Here is a 26991-nt window from a genome sequence, read left to right as displayed (position 1 = left end):
AAAAGTTACATTCATAAATTCTGTATAACAACATTACTGTCAGAGGGCTTCATGCAAGCAGCTCTAGAGGTCTGTAAACATACGATGCACAGGTACTGCTTCCAAAGTGATTTCCAAGGTATCACATTCAGTGCTTTTTTCTCCCCACACAACCACCTTTACCGACTTCTTACTGCCCTGTCTCGCTCCTGCTTGGAGGTTGCTCTCCAAGGACACAGTTTCTTGAGGAGGGCATTCCATAGCCCTCAGCCTCTCCTGGCAGCATTCTGGATAGCTTTGAAAGCATTCAAAGGTATCACTGCGCTTTGCATGGGGGAAATAAGAACATTCTTCCACAACTGGCAGAGAATTACAGCTGGATTCATTTTTGCCCTTAAATGTTCTCAGGCTGGTGTTCAAAGTTGATCTGTAGTTCTGCGGTGCCTTGACACAAAAACAACTCCTGATGCACAACTGTTGAAGAACTGTGAAATCTCTGGCGACGGTGTTTCGGAAATTTGGCTTCAGGAGGAGGTATATAGCTGGATTGTAAAGTGTGGATGACTTTGCAAAGACAGCTGGCACAGCAAAGGCTAGTGGAGGAATCTTATTTATTGGTCCAAAAGCTGCCCACATGGCAATGATGGCATAAGGGCTCCAGGCAGCAAAAAATCCAATGCAGACAGCAATGCTCAGCTTGCAGAGAAAAAGAGAAAACAGCGTGTTAAAAAATGGCATGCATGAGAAAAGTAGCCACCAAAATAGTATATGCATAAAAACACCACCTGATTGAACCTCCTTGTTAAAAGTCTCCCCAAGGTCATACCTCTACTGCTCTCCAAACTTGTATTTGTCTAGCAACTTAATTCTGTCTGAAACTTGGTTCTGCCTGAAATATTAGAGTTAAAATGTATCAGCTACTACATTTCTCCTCCCCTTCACTAAAGTTCTGTGAAAACTCTTTTTAGACCTAAAAGGAAGCTGACCTAAGAAAAAGATGCTAGTCTGAATTGCAAAGTCCAGTTCATAAGCAATATTGATTTTCCTGGCTAAAGAATGTCTTCCAGAATTTTACTGTTGGTGCTCAACTGGCACAACACACAGGCATCTGACAGCAGAAAACTAGATTAATCCTGAAGGTGAATCAGTTTAAGTTAACTCCTGCTGCACAATTACTTGTCCTGATGAAGTCTATCAAGACAGCTTTGAAAGGTCTTTATTTAAAAAAAAAAAAATCTGTTGGGGGTTTTTTATATAGAAATTATCACAGAGATACATGAAATACAAGAATAAATATCAGGTGTGAAATAAAGATAAACCTCGAGAAATCTGAAGTAAACTGTATGCATCAGCTTGTATAGGAAGACTAACCCGCTGGGCATCACTCTAAGCACTGCTCATAACTGAAGTGCATATATAAAGACAGAAACAAGAATATTCAGGCTCTCTAAGAAGCTTCACAAGTCTGGTTTTTTCAAAAGTGTATGTTTCCAAATAAGGAAGACAGTAGAGGATTCATTGAATTTAGAGCAGTACTGGATCCAAGGGAACAGAATAAAATAGGTAAGGAAAGTACTTCTGTTTTCAGCTGCTGTGTGTGCCACCTGCCCGAGCTGCCCTCTGCAAGTGGGACTACAGAGCTGCTAACTAGCTCAGTTAGCTGCAAATCCACCACTTCTCTCAGTGGGGGTCTGGATATAGATTCAAGGTTGCAAAAATCATGTGTTTTTTTTATTAAGAGAGATTACTTTTTTGTATTCAGAGTGAGAAGGAAAGAGGCCCTGAGCACTAACACCAGAGGAACACACATTATACATTTCTAAGGCATAGAGAGCTCCTCCAAATGCTATTGTTTTCTCCCGAAGTTTAATAGTCTCCCACATTTTTTTTTTTTTTGCAAGGAGAAATGCATGGGGATTGCCAAGAAATATATACCATGAGTTTTTTGAGGAGTGTCTGTATCATTTAATTGTTTTTTTCTATTAGGTTAAAATCTGTCTGTGAATTTGTGTATATCTCTAGAAAGCCATCAGGCTGTAGTAATAGTGGCACAGGAGAAATTTCTAACCTGTTAGAGCTCCCATGAAGTCCAAAGTTAAAGAGAATTGACAGAATTGAGAAACAAGGTATGTCGACAGAATGACACTAGTTAAGAAATGATGAAGCGGCAAATCCACGAGATAGGGTGAATTCGATTTTTCTCTTTGTTTCCAAAGCATTCTATTTTTTACATCAGCTGAAGGTCTGGCTCTGCCTACGGATATGCTGGTGCCACATGCATGGGCTTTGTAATTCTCAACTGTCCATGACTTGTATTCAAGACTGAAACTAAAAGCAGTCTCTGTGGCTAGTAACATGCCTTGGTGCTTTAGAATCACATTAAGAAGAAATGGACATTAGAATCAATTGGTGCATTTCCCAGATGATTTATTTATGGTAGCAATTAATCTTTGAGATTGCAATAAGCTTTACATTGTTCCTGTGGAAAAAAAGAAATGGCACATATTTTCAAGGAGCTCTCAGTCAACTTTCCGAACTGCATCAATACAGTTTTCACAGCAAGGAGGGGATTGATCTTGCATAACATGAGCTATCAAAAAAAATTATATGCTAAATCTATGCCAGTGGAGGCTCTTTACATGCCAAAGGAAAGGGAGACATATCTCCTGAGAGCAACAGATATCACTCATAGACCTCTGTCTAAAACAGATGTGACTGCTTGCTCTCGGGTCTTTGTCACTGACAATTTTGAGGCTGTAGTTAGAACAACTAACATTTAGTGGAGCACAATAAGACAAAAGGAACCCCATTTGAGATATTTGAGAATATCAGCTGTACATATACACACATGCATGTAGAAAGAGACACTGTTATTATTGTTTATATTCATAGAATAGATGTCCCTGCTCATGGCAGGGGGGTTGGACCCAGATGATCTTTAAGGTCCTTTCCAACCCACACCATTCTATGATTCTGTGATTCTATGAATATATCAGGAAAAAAATTTTAATTCTGCCTCAGGTAGGTGACTTCTTTTCACCCCCAAAACTGTTGTTCAGAGTAAGTGATCTGTACATTCATTCTTGTATTTCATTAACTGTCAAAGTCCACACGTCAGCTGAGTGCACCAAGAAGAACTGTTCATAAGCGCATATGACTTTCACACTATGAGACAGGTCAACTACTCTATTTCATTACATCACTGTGTGATTGATTCGATTATCTTTATGCTATACTTGATGGACAGGTGCCAGTTTTGCCCTTGGATTTCCTCCTGTGAAGGTGATATCACGTGAGGCAGCAGTCACCTGTGCATCACTACACAACGAGGCCGAGGGAGGACAACAGGCATTCTGGGCTACAGCTGAGCCTTTTAATAATTTTACTCTAGACTTGAGCCAAACTTCTCACATTAAAGTGAAGAAGAGGTATATTGCCTAATCTCAGGCTTAGCCTAAAATACATAGATGCTAAATTTGCAGTAGCAGCAAACTGAGCCTGTATAGACCACAAGCAAATCAAATGTAAAGTTGTGTGACTGATTAAGGAACAATGTGACAATGTGACCTGGAAAAATATGTGCAGGCCCCATATACAGGCATAAAAAATTTTAGCTGTTGTGGAAACTCTTCCAAAGAGCACTAATTCACTACAATTAATAAAAAGTACAATCAAGGGTTTACAATTCAAAATCACTTAGTGTTAATGGGAAGATGATTTTAATGAACTATAATGGACTTGCTGTAATCCCTTTATTTTATCATGGAAATAGAAACAGCTTCAGCTCTATGAGTTATCTCTTCATAACTGCACATATCCATGGAAATTTCCGTCACTTTTTCTTATCAAAGTGGCCATCAAGTGTCTTCTTGTTGTTCTGCAGTAGTATGAATAAAAGGCAATGCCTTCTTCCCACATCTTGCAATCCAGATTTTTATTGTAATTATCTGTATTTTGACTGAAAGATCTCTCTGACCAGAAGAATCCCTACAGTCCTGTCCATCATCCAGGGACGTAAGAAAAATACCATCACAGGATACATAGCATCCCCTATGCACCCAGCACTCATTCTGACTGGAAAGTTTGACATAATTTATGTAGTTTGCCAAGTATAAATCATTTCATAAAATGTAAAAATTCATATAAAGGTAGGCATGCAGCAATATAATATTTTCCTAAGGTAAGGCAAGAAGTAATCCACTATTGCACTTCCTCTTAGCCTAGACAGGACTCTGTCATAGCTTGTGAACAATATGATTTAGCACAGACGAGTTTTCAATAATGAATTTTAACTTTGCCCTTGTGTGTAGGCAAAGCCTATATATAAAAACCTTCTTTAAAATATCTCATGGAGAATGTAATAAACATAATTACAAATGAAAAAAATTTCTTTGTGTCTGTAAATCAAGCACAAGGATATTTTTCACATATTAAATATAGCGGTAGGTGACACTGCTCAGAAATTCACAGGAAAAAATTTCTCTTGGGGAATTACGACTGGGCTGGAACATGGGGGAAATACTATGGTTTACAGAAGAGCTTCACAGCAAAGAACATAAGTTACGGGGGATATTTTCACATTACAGGTAAGTAGAAAAAGAAAATGGGTGTTCTATGTTTGCAGCATTAAGTCATCTTTGTAGTTAGATCTTCAGCTGGTGTATGTCAGTTCACTCAGACTGGAACAAGTCCTGGCTGTTGGCACAAGCTAAGGATCTGATTCCACTATTTCAAACTAGATGTTTATTGGAGTACGTATCGAATAAGGTTGGGTGAATTCAGCTTGTTGACACATTTGAGTAAATGGTGCTTTACAGGACTGAACCAGAGGTGAGAATAACCCTGACACAGTGACACTCAGCCAGTTACCCAGGCACAAAGAGGCAGCAATACCCCGGAGCCAGCCTACTGCAAACAAAGACGTGCTACTTGTCCCCATGAAATCGGTGGAAACTATGCACATGTACAAATCTGTCACTACTTGCCTCTTAGAATTACTGTAAGTTTCTTCAGTGAGAACACACAATGCTTGAAAAGGATACTGGCTTAAAGTAAATGAAAAACAGATTTTCTCAAATCATAGGTCTTGAAAACTAATGAAAAACATGAACCGCTTGATCACTAAGGTTTTTATTCAAAAAATTATTACAACAGAAACATCTTATTTGAATCCTTGTTGTCTAACTCCTATTGCTAACTTCTAGATGTCTAACTGGTAGAGCTATTTTGCCCCATGTATTCAGTACAAAATTACTCATTTTCACATGCAAAAACATATATGTATTTGTGTACATGCACCCTAAAATTATGCATGTATATCCTGTAATTGTACATGCAAAATCCTCTGGAGTATCTCAGCTTGTTAAAAAAAACAACAAAATGCTTTTTTCTCATGTGTCCCTAATCATTCTCTCTAAGGAATGTGCATTTTTGCATGTCCCATCCAGATTTCTCAATTTGTCCATCAGGTTTATAAAAATTAGAACTGGAAACACAACACACCAACCATGCTTCATATATTCAACAAATCAAATTCTGAAACTACTCATGTTTTCTCACCCCCCATCAGGGATAGTATTTGTCACTTCCAGTCTGCTTCCAAATAACAATATCTCCTGGCCTATGGAGAACTACCAACATCTAGAAACAGATTTCCAGATTTGCCCTGCCCACTGTCCAGGACTGAGCACACAATGCACCAGCCATTCTCCTCATTTCTCACTCTCATTTTTCCCTTGACAGTCACCAAGGTAATTTGCATTAAACTACCCATATTGTAAAGCATTACTTATTATAATTAAGAGCAAGTACATGAAAAATGAGAACACACGCATTACAAAAAGTCTATTTGTCTATACATTTAATTACTGGTGTGAACCATTATTTCAAAGTTGTCTTCCAGGCAGGTTTCTAGCAACTCATTTTGGCTGAAAGGATTTCAAACGTTTTGTAGGCAGTCCTAGGATGAATTTGTCAGCCATGTTCAAAAAACCCAAATATATCATATGCCTCAACAGCATTTTCTAAAAGCGAACTAACATGCAAGCATCTGGTCCTCAGTGCTGCAAGTCTGAATCATTGCTCATCTTTCCCACAGGCTGGGTCCAGCTTGTTCCGGCCAGTATAAACAGATGCAAAACATGCTAACTGCAAAAGTGGCTTCAGTGTCTGCCTGAGTCTCATGCATTTTTGTATCCTGAGGATTTATCTTGGCAGGCTGGACAGCTTGCATTAGATAACATGAAATCTAGAAATGTTGTGAATCATAGGAGTTTTCAAAATAATAATTTCAGCCCAAACTTCAGCCCACTGTTGCAGATTTAATCAGAATCCAGAAGTCTCACTGGGTAAATTTATGCCCTCAGTAAGGCAAACAGATTTGACATCACAGACACTGAGCAAAGGAATTAAGACTGACAATCACTAGAACATGCTAAGATCCTGTTAAGCATGATATAAAAGCATCAGCATGAGAAAAGTCAATCTAATCTTTTGTCATCATTCATTTAGTACCAGAGTGACCAAAAAGAGCATTGCAGGCCTGGGGACAGGATGGGCCACTGTCGTGGTATGGGTGGCAACAGGCCAATAGGCTGCCTGATGCTGGCAATCCTCATGCTGGAAAAACTAAGGTGATATCACTCATTTTCCTGCTTAAACTATGCAGATGTAAAGCTTTCTTCTGCACTGTGCTACTCAGCCAGGCACAGCTTGCAAAGAAACATGAATCCCCAGAACCTCTCCCCGGCACTCCAGCCATGTTAAAAAGGGGCTCCATCTAACACACAGTACCAGGAGATGTATCCTGGACTGGATTTTATTCTCTCATTGTCTAAACTGCTAGATAAAATAAGACCAGGGACTACTGCCTGGATCTAGCAGAGTCTAGTCACCTCCACACTGCACAGTGTTGGGCCTTGGGTCTCACCAGCATTCTCTTGTGGTGTGCTGGTGAGCTTAAGACAGAATTTTGGGGGATTCAGTGCATTTTTTTTGAGTTCAAAATGTTTTTATTGCATGAAAGAGAGTATTTGTTGCATGCCCCAGGAAGGGGCATTAGGATCATGTTGGAGTACAGATGCTGCTGGGATAATACTAGCAAACTGTACAAGAAGGAACTGGTACAAGACAAATATGCCACAGTCTTTCCCATATAATGTTTTTGGAACAGTGCCTGGTTTGCACTAGCCCCTAGCCCATGCCCAGACATGGGTAAAAACCACAGGAGGGAGCATGCTAACAGCTGAGCAACAGGGCAACCAGTGGGCCAGTGCTTGTGATCCTTGGCCTTCTTTTCTCTGATAATACAGAAATCACCACCATTTCCTGCTACAACTCTTCAGATTCATCTGTTTTTATCTGCTGCCTTTGGCTTCATAATTTGGTAGGAAAACATCTGGGTTCTCAGGTTTCTGGGTCTGCACTCCTACAGCATCTAACAATACCAGCTCTTTTGCATTCTAGTGACATTTGTTTCCACAACAAAATAATTTTCATATACTCTAAGATTCAAGGAAACAGATATGCACCTTACACCTGTGATACCAGGCTGCCCTAAGGATTCAAGAGTCGTTTACATCAACTGGTATTTCAAATAATAAATGAAGATTTCAATATAAGTAAAACATTATGAATGTTAAGATAGTAGGAGCCATTGCTGACCATTTTCTTACCTTGTCATAGCCCAGCATGGAGCTATAACCGCAAACTTCTAATAGAAGCCATGTTTAGATAACAGTATAACAACTAGATAGTGGGCTTTCTTTTTAATCAGCAAACATATAAATACTGAATTAGCTGTATATGTGTCATGTAGTGTGCAATTTCAGCAAGCTTTAATGGAGACTGTGTAGATGCTTTAGATCATTCAGTCCTTAGCATCTACAGCTCAGCATGTATGTCACTATTTTAGTGCCTACCTACAATCTCAGACTCAACAGCTGACAGTGTGCCAGCTACCTGCAAATGCCACTAAACCAGTATGATCTGCAGATCTTCAACCAGCCTGAAGAACTCTTGTTTAGGTCTCCAAATGTAATGTAGTAGCTTCAATGTAACAGCCAACCTCTGTGTTTAGAAAGTTCATCTACAGAAGAATAATATTGTCCAGAAATATACACAGAATTTGGGAATACAGTAGGAGACTTGTGTAATATTTTGTTCACTATACATTCTTCTCACTATAACGAACTATTTGGGACTCGGATGAATGTTTGCTACATCAACATGTTCACTGTATCAAAGATTTAGCAAATTCTTCTATCTAGACAATAAACTGACTAAAAAAACTCTACTTTCAACTGATCATTATATACCTGTATGGAGACTACAACATTACTGCTTAAAATTGTCAGGATTATCAAGAATGCCAGTAAGAAGGAGCAATGTACAGAAGACATAGAGTGTTTTCAGTCAAGTTCAAGAAAGATACTTTTGAGTTAGGCCATGGGCTTATAAAACTCTGTGCCCCTATGGATCTTTTATGAAGAGCACAAGGATTTTAGCCTGTAGGCACAGCCAGGGTAAACCTGCTTGCTGTCAGGGCCAGTCCATCCAACAGGCCTGAGATCAATGCTAGGAATAGTCAGGGAAGCAGAGTTCCAACGCATTCAACACATTGCATGTCTTGACTTGAAGTATCTCTTCATACAACAGAGAACCTTGCCAACACATGCATGTTCCTGGTACAAAATTGTTAATAAAGGATACTTCACTGTAATAATAAAGAGAGTTTAGTATAGAAAGTTAGAAGTAAATTTTCTGCTTTTTAAGAAATATATTGCAAAGTTTTTGAATAAGAATCCTTGAACATTAATGCATTAAAAGAAACAAGCCTTCCTGAGATTATGTCATTTAAATTGAAAAAACTACATGTTGTCCTTCCTGTGAATCATATATGGTCTATCATTTGTCTCTTACGTAGAACCTTTTGCTTACTCTGGCAGACAAATTTGTTCTTGTCAGCAAAACAGAAAAGAATATTTGCAGCAAGTGCTTAACTTCTCTCAATTTATTTGTTCAATATGCTTATTGCAGCAGAGCCTTAAAGGATTCTTGGTTCCCAGAGGCTGCAAAGAAGAGAAATGGGCTCTCAGAAGGTAATTAGACAAGGCTATGACAAAGCCAATAAAATGATAATTTCTTCTTTCCTTTCACTTTTAAAGGAACTGGTATGGGTGAAGCTATTCTGCTGAGAATAGAAAGTTTTTGCTACAAATTTTTTCTGACAGGGTAAATGCAACTATTTTCAAATCTGTGAGACTTAGTCCAAATGCATCCTTATAAGCAGCAAATTAATTCCACTGATTTTTTATGCCTCAAGGGACTATTACAACCTTTACTTTATTTTTCTGCAAAATACTAAGCCAATGAGACAATGCATTGCTAAAATAGAGGAAGAAGTAAAAGAAACTAGAAATTCACAGGCTAAGCTGTGAAAATTTGTCATGAGTTTTACTACTCCATTCAACAAAGCACAAAAGAGTAAAAAAAGTGAAAACGGTAAACTACTGTTACAGTACCACTGTTCAGAAAAAAACACCTGATTCATATTGGTGTCTGCTCTAAAACAAGTCAATGGGCCTCTTTGCAATGATTACTGCTCTCAAGACCTTGGAACAGACCTTTGGCAGCACTTTCTCAAGCAATCTGGCATTATTTTGTTCACTTATTCTTTTGTACATACTTAGAGACAGCACTTGTCTCTGCTCAGCTTAATGGTGATGAGTTGTACAAGACAAGGATAATTCTTTAACTGTCTTGATAAAATCTGGTAAAAAAAGTTTTTAATGCTATCTAGTTGTTACTGTCCAAAATTTTTGGTAGCTGCCTATTTATTTTAAAGTAAGTCCTATGATTAGTGCAGAGCTTACAAAAAATATACATAAATGGATATGCCCTCTCCTGTACTCAGGCAATACTATATACTGTCTGTAGCTCTAAGTAGTAACAATTCTGTAATGTAGCATAAACAAGTACACATTACTTAAAATATGTACTTCAGCTATGTCTCGTCACTGCAATCCATTCTTCTTGCATCATGGACTACCTTGGTTGTCATGCAGATGGGATCCTCATATGCGTCCCGATGAATTAAATATTTAAAAAACTAAACACAGTCTCGACTTGTCCTGCCCTAGGGCCACAGAAAGCACACAGGTGAGGAAGATCTAGGCTCCCTTGGAGGAAGAATTCCAGTGCTAGATTTAGAGCCAGATCTCCTTGTGGGTGTTTGCATCTACAGAGCATATCCAAAGCTGGATTCTGCCCTTCCTTGTATCCTCAGCACAACTTTTTCTACATCTCACGCTCTGCAAAAGCAAAGATATTTTCATAGGCACTATCCACAAGTACACATGTCCATGCATTGCAGAAACCCAGTTTAAGACTAATTAACCTCCATGGTGTGCAGATTTGTGTTGTTTCTCTGCAAATAATTGCATTCCATAATAAGAACAAAGTTAGATAATCATTTTCTTCAATAAAAAGTATTAGGAGAGAGATGTGAATTTTCAACCTTCTCCTATTCAGCCAAATGATACATCAGTATGTTAAATCAGGTAATTCAGAGGAATCAGAAATTACAGCCACAAAGAAATACAAGAATCAGGAGATTTATCCAAGGTCGTACATGAAGTCTGAATCAGAACAAAAACTGAACACAATCTCCCAGGCCAAAGGCTTAACCCTCATGATTTAAAATGAATGCTGAGCATTCAGAGGTGGTGTTTGGACAAAGATTTGATGAGACATGAAGTTGCATGCATGGTGGTTTTGTTCCTGCAACATCGAGGGAGAGCTAGGATGTGTTTCTGAAATGGCTTAATCCAAAGGAACTGCTGGAGAAGAGACAATTTTCTGCATCTCTACTTGCATTCATGATATTTATCTGCCTTATCTGTATGCTCAGAGCATGTTTTCTCCAGAAGCTGGCAAACCCATGCACCTGTGAAGAGATCACTTGACAACAATAGTGTCCTCTGTATGCATTATAATTTATTTTTATGGCACTATATATTGATAAAAGAAATATCAGTAGTTAGCCAACCTTGCAAGTTCACAAGCACAAAAGCACTAACAGCACTATACAGTTCCCATTACATTTTCTAAAAGTCTTGCTATTGGCATTCTAAATTAGAACAGAAAAAAGCACCACAGACAGATCCTTTAACATGGGAGGTAGATTAGTGACAGTGAATATTATTTGTATCTTATTGTTCTTTTTTTAAAATAAATATTCAATTACTAATAAACAAATAGACTAAAGTGGGCCTAAACTGAATGCTACGGCCTGGTTATTTTAGTATGGTTTAGGAAAGAGATAGCCACTTAGTATGCAGGGCAGCACAGATCAAAGCAAACTGCAGGAACCTGGGAAGCCTTTACGCTTACAGAGGAACCTGTGGCATTTTTCTGGAGCCTCGAGGCATAGGCAGCTGCCAAGCAAGAGCTTCCATAATCCAGTTTCTAGGCTTAGCCAGACTCTTAAGAGTCTAAGCTCCATTTTAAGTGCCCAAGTCATTATCTGGATTTTTCTTTTAAAGACTGAAGCAATGTCCAAGCACTTCAGCTGAAGCTGGATCAGACCATGGAGACACAGGTTCAAACGTGAACAGGACTCCTAAGTTACAGTGACCTGATGTCAGAGGCAGGATAGAAAATGCTGGAGGAAGAATGGGCTATAAATTGTGTCTAAATTGACAGGTGCTACAAGGTAGTCTGTATTGTGGCTCAAATCCAGCAGGAAGAACTTGAGTTCGATAAATCATTCCAAGTATACCACAACATTGACATATTTGGGGTGGATTGTTTTAGCAGATTCTTAAAAAAGAAAACCCCACAGGTGTCTCTTCTCTCCTGTTTTCTTTTATGAGTTTGACTGAAACCATCCTCTTACCAGACATCTCCAAGAAATTATCATGTATAAGTAACTGTTGTTTGCATTACTATTATTCCAGGGTGAGATTCTCTGCAGATAAGAAGTCTCAGAGTAACTCAAAGAGTTTAAAATCTAACAGCAAAGATTACAGCAATTTTGAGGGGAAAAAAATCAGGGAATAAAAAGAAGAAATACTTGTCGGTACACGACAATCAGTTCTGCTAATGTTCCAGCAGCCCAAACAATATCAATCTCTGTGATATACCAGTGTGATTTTTTGTGTTAACATCACAAAGGAGGTTTTGAAGGAGATATTGTTTCCACTTTGCCAATGTTTATTATAAGGAACTCACAAGGATGACAAGTAGCATGGAACATGCAGGCATATTTCTGAGCGTCATGAGCATCCAGTGTAACCAGCACCTTGGTCTCACTGAACAGGAGTATAGAGGTCAATTAGGACAAGCTATGAAGAGTCTTAAAAGTTAATTAAAGAGTTAAAAGAGAATACCTTGTAGTCAATGAAAGACTTAAGAGAATTAATGTCTACTGAATATCTAGAATGGGGCAGGAATATACTTAAGAGCTTTAGCTGGGATATGTTTCACCTAAGAGTTATTACAAAGAACGAGAAGGTAATACATGGACTTAACTCTTTAGTGCTTAATCTGCTTAGATTGAGGAAGATATTTAGGTTACAAGACTATGCAGTAGACAGGAGGATGGCATTTCCCATAGTGGTGAAAACCAAGACACTCAAAGGGAGAGACAGGACAGATTCAGATGTCTACAGGAGTTACACTGCACTTGGTAACCTGAAGAGATGTCAGAGAGAGACCAAGTTTGTTAGTTGGAAAAAAAGAAAGCAGGTCATCTTTACAGAAGCAGATCTGTGAGATATCCAGTTGTATTTGGAAATGGAAATATCCATATTCCTGAACAGAGAGAGAAGATAAAGACCAAAGACGACTCCAAGCAGAAAATTGAAGGGTGGTGAGGAAGATACTTTGAAAGGCATGCTAAAGAAATAACTAGAGAAATGAGAGAAGGATTCACTGAAATCAAGCAAAGACAAAGATTTTCTACTGGAGATAATTAATAGTCAAGAGGTACCACTCACATCTTTCAAGAGGTACGTTATCTAAGAATGAAGTACATCTAGTGTCAACTGAAAAGTTCATCTTCCTGTTTTTGCCATATTAAAAAAAAGATGCTGCTCTTCTGGAAAGAGACAGTCTGGCAGTAGGAATTGCCAACAACTTCTGTGACCACAGGTTTAATTTTACTATATAAGCTAGCGAAACTCAAACCTTCAGAAGCTTTGATTCAAGAATTATTTAGGGAGCTACACTTTCTTGTGACTTTTGTCCTTTGTTCAGTTACACACAGGAGAATTTGATCTCTACATTATTGTTTAAAATCTTTAACAATATAAAGCTTAAGCCTGGATATCCTCAGCTGTCAGTAGCTGAGTGAACAGAATTCACTCACTCAGAATAAGACAGGCTTTCATAAGCAACGGCTCCTGAACATGAGACCCAAATCCATTTCTACGTAGTGGTCCAATTTTTAAACTTCCTTTTGATCAGTCAAAAGTCTGCAATCTTTATTTTCACAAGTAATGAAGCTCTGTGAGGTCAATTATCACCTTCTAGAAACACACAGCTACTATTTGTACGTTTAGCAATTCATTGCCACAGAGCAATTCTGCACAAGACAATTGTGTTGTCTGAAATAAAATGCAGTAAGGACCAATTTTCTCTTCCATCTTTACTCCGTTCTCAGGAACTTTCTTGGTCCTTAAACGGTGTTACCCAGCTGTGCCAAAAACGGCTTGCCAAAGGCTAAATTTCAAATACCTTGACAATAGTGGTTTGCGCGTTGCTCATCCTGGTGGAGCCAGAGACGTGCTGTTCCACTGCTTTCCTGGATTCTTTCACAGTTACCAGAATAAGAGAGTAGGAAGTAACAATTACTCCGCAAGGGAGAATAAAACATAAAACAAAGAGTACTACGGTGTAAGACATGGCTGCGGCATTTACGTTGGTGGAACGCCAGTCAATGCAGCAGGCTGTGCCATAGGGCTCTGCTCCGTATTCTCCCCAGTGACCCAGGGGAGAACAGGCAAAAATTGCTGCATAAGTCCAAACACTGGCTATCAAGATTTGGCCATGTTCTCTCCTGAACCTGTTCCCTGGAAGACACAAAACAAGATCAGCATGGTTGCCATGTCTGCATGGAGTTTCCCATATGCAGGCAGCTGAGCAGAGTAATTAAGCAGGATAACTTTAATAGGTGTTGGAAATATTATAGCATATTGAAGGTTTGTAAGAATAGGGCATGGTTCCAACAATTTTCAAAAAAATTAGGTAGCTGAATTCTCTGATGCATGTAAGATACTTCGCATAGCATAAATCCATATGAATCTCTGTCAAAATGTAGCAATAAACTTTGAAAACATTCGTTTATTCAGACCAGCCTTGCTTTCATACGTCTTATTCCATGTTTCCAAATTATCACCCTGACTTAAAAGAGCCTAAAAGTAATCAATTTCATATATATCTAACCCTAGATTTAATTATCAATGATCACAGAAATAAGAACTTTTTGGCTGGGTGTAGAAGTTCTCTTCTATAAAAATACGCTTTAGGATATTCAACCCAGAAATGGTTGTCTATGTTCACATGAAAATTTGAGCAATTTAAGACAGAAACTTTAGCTTACCGTAAGCTGGAAAACAAATTTTGAGGCAGCACACAGTGCTCAGTAATGTCAGTGTTGAGAGACTGCAGATCCCAAACAGCACCCCACAAAATGCATAGAACAAGCAAATCTGTTTCCCATACAACCACCTGGCAAATAACCAAGAAAGTTAATTCTTAGATGCTATCCTTCTTTCTTCAATATAATACTAAATGGTAGAAATATATTTACAGTTGCAGCCTTAAACATTCCACGAAACTGCATGATTAAATAATTTGTTGGTCAACTACCAACTACAAAATTTTAAAAACTTACAGCCAGTAAAATAATCATGTCCTTCTTTATTTTTATGACTCACATTTAAGCCTTTCTATTTTTATAAAACAAAGTAGTATATCTTAATGATAATCATTCTGAAAAGAAAATCAAAATGCTTGTCACTGGTAGGACTAGGGCATAAAATAATACAGCTTATTATTATTTCTGCTATCTCTATGTGTATTTTTAAAACTAGTTTTCATCAAAATCAACACATTCTCTTGTGAAATTTTTCCAGAAGAACAAAATTTTATCTGAATCACTATATATCCTCCCTTTCTATTCAGACACCAGCAGTATTTGCAGTAGCAGTTATCAAAATCCCTATTCTAGATTTTGAAGACATCATCTGTACTAGCCAATATATTTAGCAATATTTTAATACAGAAAGTAATGTGGTAAAAATTGAGTAATCGCTGGATTTTCTTTTATTTTTCATGTTGATGCCAAAATGAGAGAAAGCTAGATGGGAGAAGGACAGAGAGAGATTTATTCACATCAAACCAAACACATTTTTCTCATTTTGGTTAACTGAAAAGAAAAAATTACCCAGGGGGTATGTTGGGTGAGGTGTTCTCCGTCTCTTCTGTTAGATATATTCTACTTAATTACATTCGTAAACACACATTCCTAGCTTTCTCAATGAAGAGTTTTGGGAAGCCAAATCAGCACTGCTTACTCATATCTGTACAGTTGTGGGACATTCTGCAACAACTGGGATAGACCAAAACATTACAAATACCATCCTTTCCCAAACCGTGCAGGACAACTGCTGACAAAGAGCTCTGATCTTCCTTCACCTTTTCTGTCTAGATACCTTCTCTCAAACCCTTTCACATTGCCTGGATTGCACAAATACTGTCAAGAGGTCTGGTAATGAGTCTCCTAAGCCTTCCAAACTTTAAAAATAGATGGCAAAATATAGATCTTCCAAAATGATATGAGGTGGAATTCATGTGAATAAAGAGGAGACAAGCATGGAAGGAAGGAAGACATTCTAAAATTCAGAGTGTTGGCCTAAAAATTAATCCAGAACATTACATTTCTATGCATCAACACTAACACTGCTTTTGGAGATCGTAATTAAATTCATGGGTTTCTTTTCATGGTACCAAATTTCACTGCCCAAATGAAAAAAAATGAAGCATTTCACCATCATTTGAATAATACTACCCACAAAGAATAAAAGCAGTAAGAATTGGGTGTATGGAAAAAAATCTTCTCAGCCCTGCAAAAATCAAAAAAATAGTGACCTTAAATAGACATGAATGCTAATTAACACCAGCAGTTTACAAAGCTGCTGTTACAGAGAATACTTCTGTCAATCTCTCTAATTAATTCCATTTTTATGGCAAGAAAAGTGGCAGAGTAATTTAGTCTTCATCACTCACACAGACCTCTGTAGACCTCCAGAGACTGTGGAGGATGTTAAGTATCTCGTGTATAGTGAACAAACCTGTGTGAAAGGCTGGAGGTTACAGCTAGAGGGTACAATGTCAGAGTCATACCAAGGTCACTGATGGCAAGGTTAATAATGAAGTATTCTGCTGGTTTCAACAAATTCTTTTTATTGTAGGAGACATATAGGAGAATACTGTTCCCACACAATGAGCATAATCCTGCAGAGAAACACAAAATATGAAGAAAAATTTACTTTTAGCCATCCTTTTTTTTTTCCCGCACAAGAATAATGTGCTGTTATCGTAGCTAGGATTTATCAGATAAATGTGTCTCTTTTTCTATATTTGCGATATCCTCTTCTTTATTATTTTCTTGTTAATATTTTGTCATTTTTCCTGGTTTCTACCTGTTTTGTCCATCAAACTATCTACAAAGATCTAATGAATAATTTTATCCATTAAGTTAACCAACCTGCCAAAAGCCATTTTTCCTGTAGGAAGCTGGCATTAATTAAGCCAGAGACAATATCCGTCTGGCACTGTGCATATTTACCAGTTCCAAATCTAGAGCTCTCCATTCATCCTTTCTCTTTGAGGCATTTTCTCAGAGATGCCTGTTATAGTTCCCAGTAATAATCACAATATAGTAAGAATGTTGAATTATGCATGAAAGAGAAAACATAGTAATGTCTCTAGTGTGTGGAGATAGAACTATTTTCTCTGGGAATGCTGGTTTTACTATGAGACCTGACAAGAAAATTAAGAAGGCTGCAACTAGTCTAGTAGAAGACAAGCAATTCGCTCTCTACCTTTAAACTAACAGAATCAAAACCTATGATGGATACACAAAGTTAGGTAAGAATTAGGCGACCATCAGCTTAGAAGGTCAGACAACAGCCAAAACCCAGAGTTTTAGGCAGCCTTTTATAGACACACAAGAACACCTTTTTCAAATCTAAAAGCTTCAGAGGACCGTGGACACGAGAATGCCTAAAGAATGGGAGGATCCCTTGATTAATGCCATGTGAAATAAAGATGATGAAGTGAGACCAAGTGTTTTTGTGGACCTCACTGCCTGTTCCTGCATACCTGTCCTGGGTTCGGCCAGGACAGGGTTAATTTTCACCAGAATCCAGGAAGGGGCACAGCCGGGTGGGCTGACCCAACCCCAACCTGGCCAAACAGAGCCGGGTATTCCATACCATGTGCCGTCATGATGGGTTCCGGTGGGGGGGGGGCGGCGCGGCGGGAACTCACTCGCGGCTTGGGAGGGCTCAGCGACGGTGCGGTCCGAGAGAGCAGTTCTGTTCTGCGGGCTCTGTTCTGCTGGTTTATTCTGTGTATTCCCCTTTTCTGTATCGTTATTGTTACTGTTCCCCTTGTTTGCTGTTCTGTTAAACTACCCTTATCCCCACCCACCAGTTTCTGCCTGTTTCTTTCCATTCTCCTCCGCACCCCGGCGGGGGGAGGGGCGGCCGCGTGGCAATTTGTTACCGGCCGCACCAAACCAGAACATTAAATTGGTGCCCAAGGGTGGGGCGGGGATAACGGTAGGGCTGAGCAGCGGGTGTTAAAACAATTTTCGTAGATTTTGTTAAATTTTGTTATACGCATTTATTGTGTTAGTTAAATAGTCGCCGGTAAAAAATGTTGCTGACTTTGATCAGATGGCTGTGGTTTTTGAATCTGTACTTGCTGTATGTGTTCACTGCTGTGCTGTTCATTAACTCGGGAAAAAGGATTAGGATGATGATTTTGCTCTACTGTACGATATCGACTTATGACATGATAACATCACTGTGCATGAAATTAGGCTTGTATTTGCATGCGGCACTGCGGTCATTTCCGTACCTCGGATCCTATGTCTTAGAATTTGTTAATAATCGAACCCAATCTGTGGAGAAAACCGGAGGGGATACATTACCCCACTCTTTCACCCCCCCTCTTTCCCTCAGGCTGGTCCTAACGGCTTTTGAGAATTTCGAGTACCCGTGGGATGCTCAGGCCAGCACTCTCCTTTTGTTCTGCCTCCTGAATGGGTTTCAGGTTTTGTTTAGGGTTAAGCAAGTCATTAAGAACATCGTGCAGAGACCTGCCCCGGGGCAGGATAGCTGTGAGTGGCTGGGTGTGTGGGACAGCATGGGCAAGTACCTAGGGCAGTGGACACCCCCGATGTTTTTTAAACTCACCCCTGAGCAAGTACAGAATCCGGACGAACTAGTAAAGTATCTTCAAAAAGCGTGCTGCCACCCTGGGAACTCCAGAGAGACACAAATCACCGCAGTGTGCTGGGGTCTGGCCCATGCCTACCGAGCCCTGTTCAACACTGTTCAGTGCCTTAAAGGGGAAGGGGGGGGAAACGAAGCGGCAGGCATTGCGACTGGCGCTGCCCCCCCAGCCGGCCCTGCATCCGCTCCAGCCCAGCAGGCAGTCACAGCCCCCCTGACCGGCACCACGGCTGCTGCAGCCACTGGCGTTGTCCCGGTTTCCCCGGCGGGCACGGTAGCTGCTCCAGCCCCAGCTCCAGCAGCAGGCATCGCGGCTGAGCCCAATGACCAACCTGTGCCGGTAGCAGTCACCCCTGTAAAACGAAAGAAAGACGCAAAGAGAGCAGATTGCTCCCGGGGGGATGACGATGAGCCAGGGTCATCGCGCGAGATAGAGACACAGATCATTACCCAGTCCCTGTCCCTGGGCGAGCTGCGAGACATGCGGAAAGATTTCAGCCGCCACTCAGGCGAGCACATTGCCACCTGGCTGCTGCGGTGCTGGGATAACGGGGTCAGCAGCTTGGAGTTAGAGGGCAAGGAAGCCAAGGAGCTGGGATCCCTGGCCAGGGATGGGGGCATTGACAAAGCCATTGGGGAGAAGGAACAAGTCCTCAGCCTCTGGAGGAGACTTCTGTCAGGCGTGAGGGAGAGGTACCCCTTCAGTGACGATTTTGTATGTTATCCTGGCAAGTGGACCAATACGGAAAGGGGTATTCAGTACTTGAGGGAATTAGCTGTGTGGGAGCTGGTTTACTATGACACAGATGATGAGCAGTTACCCACAGACCCAGATGAAGTCCAGTGCACAGCATCTATGTGGAGGAAGTTTGTGCGGAGCGCACCCTCCTCATATGCCAACTCACTGGCAGTTGTAAACTGGAAAGGTAAGGAGGCACCAACAGTGGATGAGATGGCTGTCAGAATCCGGCAATATGAGGAAAGTCTCTCTTCCTCCCTTGTCTCAGCTGTGGAGAAAATGGCCCAGGAAGTGCGGCAAATCAAAGAGAATATATCCTACTCCCCACCTGTACGGGCCAGTATCTCAGCTATTAGGGGCAAGCATTTCTCTGCTCAGGAGAGGGAATACAGAGGCTACACACCCCGGGGCACCCTGTGGTTTTACCTGCGTGACCATGGAGAGGACATGAGGAAGTGGGATGGAAAACCCACCTCAACTCTAGAGGCACGAGTACGTGAGTTGCGAGGTAAAACAATCACAAAAGGGGATTCTGTTAGGAAAAATGCCGCTCCAGTTTCCAGCAGCCAGCTCTCCAGACCAGGTAGGCAGTTTGATCTTGATTCCGATCCTCTGGAGGGGACCTCCCAAGTCATTTTTACAGCAGGTGAGCAGCAAATTCTCTGACCAGGATTAGAGGGGCCCTGCCTCTAGCCAGGTGGAGGAAAAGGACAACCGGGTTTATTGGATGGTGTGGATTTGGTGGCCTGGCACGTCAGATCCACAAGAGTATAAAGCTCTAGTGGACACTGGTGCGCAGTGTACTTTAATGCCATCAGATTTCAAAGGGTCAGAGTCCATTTGCATCTCTGGAGTGACAGGGGGGTCCCAAGATCTGAGTGTATTGGAGGCTGAAGTGAACCTCACTGGCCAGGACTGGCAGAAGCACCCCATTGTAACTGGCCCCAATGCTCCGTGCATCCTTGGTATAGACTATCTTAGGAGAGGCTATTTCAAGGACCCAAGGCGGTATCGGTGGGCTTTTGGCATAGCTGCTTTGGAGATGGAAGAAATTAAACAGCTGTCCATTTTGCCTGGTCTCTCGGAGGATCCTTCCATTGTGGGGTTGCTGAGGGTTGAAGAACAACAGGTGCCAATCGCAACCACAACAGTGCACCGGCGACAGTATCGCACCAACCGAGACTCCCTTATCCTCATTCATCAGCTGATCCGCCAGCTGGAGAGTCAAGGAGTGATCACCAAAACTCGTTTACCCTTCAACAGTCCCATATGGCCAGTGAGAAAATCTACTGGAGAGTGGAGACTGACAATAGACTACCGTGGCCTGAATGAAGTCACACCACCGCTAAGTGCTGCAGTGCCAGACATGCTAGAACTTCAATATCAGCTGGAGTCAAAGGCAGCCAAGTGGTATGCTACAATTGACATCTCTAATGCGTTCTTCTCCATCCCTTTGGCAGCAGAGTGCAGGCCACAATTTGGTTTCACCTGGAGGGGCATCCAGTACACCTGGAATCGACTGCCCCAGGGGTGGAAACACAGTCCCACCATCTGCCATGGACTAATCCAGACTGCACTGGAAAAGGGTGAACATCTGCAGTACATCGATGACATCATTGTATGGGGTGACACAGTGGAGGAAGTTTTTGAGAAAGGGGAGAAAATAGTTCAGATCCTTCTGAAAGCCGGTTTCGCCATTAAGCGAAGTAAAGTCAAAGGACCTGCACAAGAGGTCCAGTTTTTGGGAATAAAATGGCAGGATGAGCGCCGTCAAATCCCAATGGATGTCATCAACAAAATAGCAGCTATGTCTCCACCAACCAGCAAAAAGGAAGCACAGGCCTTCCTGGGTGTTGTGGGTTTTTGGAGGATGCACATCCCAAATTACAGCCAGATTGTAAGTCCTCTGTACCACGTGACCCGGAAGAAGAATGATTTTGAATGGAGCCCTGAGCAACAACAAGCATTTGAACCAATGAAACGGGAGACAGTTCATGCCGTAGCCCTTGGTCCAGTCCGGTCAGGGCAAGACCTTAAAAACGTGCTCTACACCGCAGCCAGGGAGAATGGCCCAACCTGGAGTCTCTGGCAGAAAGCACCAGGGGAGACTCGAGGTCGACTTCTGGGGTTCTGGAGCCGGGGATACAAAGGATCCGAGGCCCGCTATACTCCCACTGAAAAAGAGATTCTGGCAGCATATGAAGGCGTTCGAGCTGCTTCAGAAGTGGTCGGCACCGAAGCACAGCTCCTCCTAGCTCCACGATTGCCGGTCCTGGGCTGGATGTTCAAAGAGAGGGTCCCCTCTACGCATCATGCCACCGATGCTACGTGGAGTAAGTGGGTCGCGCTGATCACCCAGTGTGCCCGAATGGGAAACCCCAGTTGCCCAGGAATTCTGGAGGTAATCATGGACTGGCCAGAAGGCAAAGATTTTGGAGCATCACCAGAGAAGGAGGTGACACATGCTGAAGAGGCCCCACTGTATAACAAGCTGTCAGAAGATGAGAAACAGTATGCCCTGTTCACGGATGGGTCCTGTCGCATTGTGGGGAAGCAGCGGAGGTGGAAGGCTGCTGTATGGAGCCCTACACGACAAGTCGCAGAAACTGCCGAGGGAGAAGGTGAGTCCAGCCAGTTTGCAGAGGTGAAAGCCATCCAGCTGGCTTTAGACATTGCCAGTCGAGAGAAGTGGCCAGTGCTCTATCTTTACACCGACTCTTGGATGGTGGCCAATGCCTTGTGGGGGTGGCTGCAGCAATGGAAGAAGAACAACTGGCAGCGCAGAGGCAAACCTATCTGGGCTGCCCCATTGTGGCAAGATATTGCTGCCCGGCTGGAGCAGTTGGTTGTAAAAGTCCGTCATGTAGACACCCACGTCCCTAAGAGTCGGGCCACTGAAGGACATCAAAACAACCACCAGGTGGATCAGGCTGCCAAGATTGAAGTGGCTCAGGTGGATCTGGACTGGTAACATAAGGGTGAACTCTTTATAGCTCGGTGGGCCCATGACATCTCGGGCCACCAAGGAAGAGACGCGACATACAGATGGGCTCGTGACTGAGGGGTGGACTTGACCATGGACACCATCACACAGGTTATCCATAAACGTGAGACATGCGCTGCAATCAAGCAAGTCAAGCGGGTAAAGCCTCAGTGGTATGGAGGACGATGGCTAAAATATAAATACAGGGAGGCTTGGCAGATTGACTACATCACACTGCCACAAACCCGCCAAGGCAAGCGCTATGTGCTCACAATGGTGAAGGCCACCACCGGATGGCTGGAAACCTACCCTGTGCCCCATGCCACCGCCCGTAATATCATCCTGGGCCTGGAAAAACAAGTCCTGTGGCGACATGGCACTCCCGAAAGAATCGAGTCGGACAACGGGACTCACTTTCACAACAGCCTCATAGACACCTGGGCCAAAGAACATGGTATCGAGTGGGTGTATCACATCCCCTACCATGCACCAGCCTCTGGAAAGATCGAGCGGTACAATGGGCTGCTAAAAACCACTTTGAGAGCAATGGGGGGTGGGACTTTCAAAAATTGGGATACCCATTTAGCAAAGGCCACCTTGTTGGTTAACATCAGAGGGTCCACCAGTCGGGCTGGTCCGGCCCAGTCAAAAATCAGCACCCCGTAGAAGGGGATAAAGTCTCTGTAGTGTACATGTGGAACATGTTAGGGAAGACGGTTTGGGTTAGTCCTGCCTCGGGCAAAGGCAAGCCCGTCCATGGGATTGCTTTTGCTCAAGGACCTGGGTGTACCTGGTGGGTAATGCGGAAGGATGGGGAAGTCCGATGTGTACCTCATGGGGATTCGATTTTGGGTGAGAACAGTCCATAAATAAATAAATTGTATAAAGTTAATTGTTAAATAACCCTGTCACTGTCTGTTATCACTGTTATAATTGTTATATGTTATACCAGTAGTATCGTAGTAAGAATCGTCCAGATTATAGAAGGATGGACTTTTTGATGAAAACCTAGCAGAGCACAGCGATGATGGGACTGGACCTGGTTTTCAACAAGTGGCACCCAGCAACTTCATTGAGATCGACGTCTCCAACCTGCAGACTGTGGGCACAGGCCGCACCAGATACATCAGCCGTGAGCTCCGGATGCAGCAAGTGACCGCCCATCACCACACGTCACCTTTCCTGCCACGAAAGACCATTACAACAGATGGAGCCCGAAGTCATGGATTAAATGAACTCAATGCACACTTTAGAGTGATGATCCATAGACTAAGGGATTGATATCTGGAGACAGGAGAAGTGGTGGTGATCAACCGGACAATGGGGGACCTGGGCACGACATAGATGGTATGGAATAAGGGGTGGATAATGTCCTGGGTTTGGCCAGGACAGGGTTAATTTTCACCAGAATCCAGGCTGACCCAACCCCAACCTGGCCAAACAGAGCCGGGTATTCCACACCATGTGCCGTCATGCTGGGTTCCGGTGGGGGGGGGGGCAGCACGGTGGGAACTCACTCTTGGCTCAGCAGGGCTCAGCGACGGTGCGGTCCGAGAGAGCGGTTCTGTTCTGCGGGCTCTGTTCTGCTGGTTTATTCTGTGTATTCCCCTTTTCTGTATCGTTATTGTTACTGTTCCCTTTGTTTGCTGTTCTGTTAAACTGCCCTTATCCCGACTCACTGGTTTCCGCCTCTTTTTCTTTCCATTCTCCTCCGCACCCCAGCAGGGGGAGGGGCGGCCGCGTGGCGCTTTTGTTACAGGCCGCAGCCAAACCAGAACAATACCTTTGGAAAAATCAACACTTTACCTACAGAATATAGGTAAATATTGATATAGATATTGAGGTTAACAAGTTGCACAGAGATTACAAACCAAAACTGGCTTTGAATTGTACCCATAAGAGAATATATCTCAGTTACTCATACTCTTATAGGAAAAAAAATACATAATTTTCCCAGTGTTCTACAGATTACTATATTTCCTCATATGCAAATGGCAGATTAGCAAGTAATGTTAGACACTGACACTGAATTCCTTTCCATCACTGATCTCCTTAAGCCCATTTAAGATATTCGCAATTTAAAATCTTCTGGAGAGAGCAAAGATATTCTCCTTGAAAGTGTGCTGCAATTTTATTCCAAACATTTTTCTTCCAAGACTTCAAAAATAGAACAATCAAAACACAGTAAAAGACAATAATTTTATTTAAAATTATTATTTCCATTTTCTTTCCACTTTTTCATATTTTTCAATTTTTTAATTACATTTCAATCTGATTATCACTTTGTATCTCTGAAAGGAACATTACCTAAGCAGAATCAGGTTGGCTGAGGTCAAGAGGCACAGATCATCAGACTGTCAGGACATGCTCTCTCACTGTTCCTAGTAAGACTAACTTTAACCAGAACATAAAAATTGTAGCCATATCAGAGATATCAGTTGTACTAAATATCTTTGGTGGCTACACTACAGAACAGTCAATCATAACACTTTTACTCAGAAAAACCTCAAATTTATTTTTTGCTTTTATTTCCCATGGTGTCGTTCTTGTCTGGATTACCAGCTCAAGCACTTATACAGTTTTTTATCAGGCACCAGCTGACATCATAGTCACTTTGGGATCTGGTTGACTGTCTGGTCAAAGCCACCCCTGTTCATGTATGTTTCCGTTGTGAAATTCCTGAAGGGAGAGATGGGAAGAGGTTTTTTATAAACCAATTTTTCCTTTTTAAGCATATAATTTTTCTTTCAAATATTTTGTGCAACTTTTACAAAATACCATTTACAGGAAACCTCTTTTCCATATTTCTTCTTCGTCCTCATATTAGCAAACACTGGAATAAACTGTGTAGTGAGTCATGGAAAGTTTTTCAGAAAAGGCTTGACAAATTTTGGTCGGAAATGGTATAAGTGGTCAGCAAATGGACTAAATGCTCTATCACGATCACTCCAAGCTCTGTCTTCTATGGCCTTGTGAACATACTGCATCTGCTTTCTAAGCAGGGGTCCTCAACAGCTTTGGTACGACTGACACAGTAGGTATCGAGAATACACCCTGAAAAGAGACTGAGTGATCTGAGCGTGGTTGATTATCACGGGATCCAGAAACTTAAAAAGAAAGTTATGAGGCAACACTGTGTTGCATGACTAGCTGAACAAAGATGGGAGAGGAGAACATGGGACAGACATCGATATAATTTTCACTATTTTATCAGCAGTGTTGACAGTAAAGAGGTATGCATCTTCTTTGTTGTTGATAACACATAGAAAAAACACCAAAATGAGAAACAGAGCTACACAAGAAAATTTCAGGTCCATCTGGCAGTAGATAAACAGCATGAGGTTCCTCATAAGAAATTACTCTATCAGTAACTGAACAAGCTCTGCAAATTCAGTAGTAGAAATGTTGCAGGGACATGTCTCTAAATTGATATGCACTGTCCAGCCAGGCTATAAGTCGCCTCTCAAACTCAGCTATCCATATAGAGCTACACTCTAAAATAAGTAGGGCTTACATCATTTAAATGATTCAATCAAAATGTTGAGAAAACACATTGAAACAGACATTAATCTTTGAAGCCAGTATGATGCAAATATTAATTGACAGGACTGAAGACAAGTGTTTTCTCTTTGTTGCTGCTATACTTGTTTTGCAATAATCCCACACTTCGGGCATAGTATTTGGTTGCCTTAGGGAAGGAAAAATTCTGTTAGGACATTCATTTGGCTGCTACATTTTTCTTTTTCACCATCTTCTGAAGAATCAGACAAAACATGTTTCTACCAACTGCACTTAACGAGGGTGGCCACTGCTCTCCCAAATGTCTGGGTTGTCTTTCCTGGTCTCTGATTCATAGCTACACTGACCAGTGCCTTTAGGATTGGATCTGGATTTTTCACCTCAGTCAGACCAGGACTCTGGAGCATAACTCTGACTCCTCTCTAACAGCAGAGCCCCTTCTCCAGAAATCTCCCTTTCTAAGGCAGTGACTGGATTTTGGCCATAAACCTGATCTTTCCAGTAGCTTCCCCAGACATGTTATAATTATGCCTTTTGGTATTTTACTTCAGGCATTATGAGGAGTCAGGATATGTTGTTCTATGGTTTGCAATGATGTGTGGAAGGGATGCTCTCTTGTTTAGACTTAATGATCACATGGATGCCGAGAAATGGCAGGGCCTCAAAAATCAGTGTTCTTGTCCAGTTTTATATTCCTAGTACAGAATATAGTTTTTGTACTTAACATAAATCACAGGTTTAAAACCCTTAAATGATTTTAATCCATGCTTTTTTCACCCATTTTATGAATATAGAGATGTTCATCTCTGTCAGAAACAAAGTTTACTTTTCTAGCCAAGTCTCCTTACCACATCAAATATAGCCAAAGCTCTATATCATTAAATAGTACTTACCAAATACCACATAACATACTCCGACAACAATATCAGCTGATTCTGTTATTTTGGACTGAAATGCTGAGTTATCAAAAGCTGGGCCCATCTGAAAAACAAAACAGGACACAGTATTAGAAATTCAGTATCCAAGCAGGAACCTGTGAGCTCTGTGAAAGGCCGTAAGCTCTTCTGGGGGGAAATGACACAGAGAATTTTATTTTATTTTATTTTATTTTCTGTGTTAACAATTAATTTATCTGAATGAAGGATATAAAGTGGATGGAGCCACGCTCTTCTGAGTGGTGCCCAATGACAGGACCAGAGGCAGTGGGCACAAAGTGAAACACAGGAGGTTCCCTCTGAACATCA

At 41.5% G+C, this 26991-nt stretch overlaps 1 protein-coding gene across 1 annotated transcript; it reads right to left on the bottom strand.

Moving 5' to 3' along the window:
- Positions 1-63: 63 nt before the first annotated feature.
- LOC104329153 (opsin-5-like) lies at positions 64-26728 on the bottom strand. Its single transcript, XM_009934245.1, has 5 exons — positions 26641-26728; positions 16335-16497; positions 14582-14709; positions 13717-14051; positions 64-675 (listed from the first exon to the last, which is right to left on the bottom strand). Exons 1-5 carry the CDS (start codon positions 26726-26728, stop codon positions 64-66), a joined length of 1326 nt encoding a protein of 441 aa, XP_009932547.1.
- Between the last annotated feature and the right edge of the window lie 263 nt (positions 26729-26991).

The sequence above is a fragment of the Opisthocomus hoazin genome, chromosome 3, assembly GCF_030867145.1.
Source record: "Opisthocomus hoazin isolate bOpiHoa1 chromosome 3, bOpiHoa1.hap1, whole genome shotgun sequence".
Classification (NCBI taxonomy): domain Eukaryota; kingdom Metazoa; phylum Chordata; class Aves; order Opisthocomiformes; family Opisthocomidae; genus Opisthocomus; species Opisthocomus hoazin.
Note: the sequence above shows the minus strand (reverse complement) of the source record. Positions and strands in the feature narration are given on the sequence as shown.

What these genes read in the sequence shown, in the direction of transcription:
- LOC104329153 (XM_009934245.1), bottom strand. Translation starts at nt 26,728, where the DNA reads ATGGGCCCAGCTTTTGATAACTCAGCATTTCAGTCCAAAATAACAGAA. An exon ending in AGTATGTTATGTGGTATTTG is followed by an intron (nt 16,498 to 26,640) that starts GTAAGTACTATT and finishes GTTTCTCTGCAG; the next exon opens with GATTATGCTCATTGTGTGGG. An exon ending in CGCAAACCACTATTGTCAAG is followed by an intron (nt 676 to 13,716) that starts GTATTTGAAATT and finishes TTTCTCTGCAAG; the next exon opens with CTGAGCATTGCTGTCTGCAT.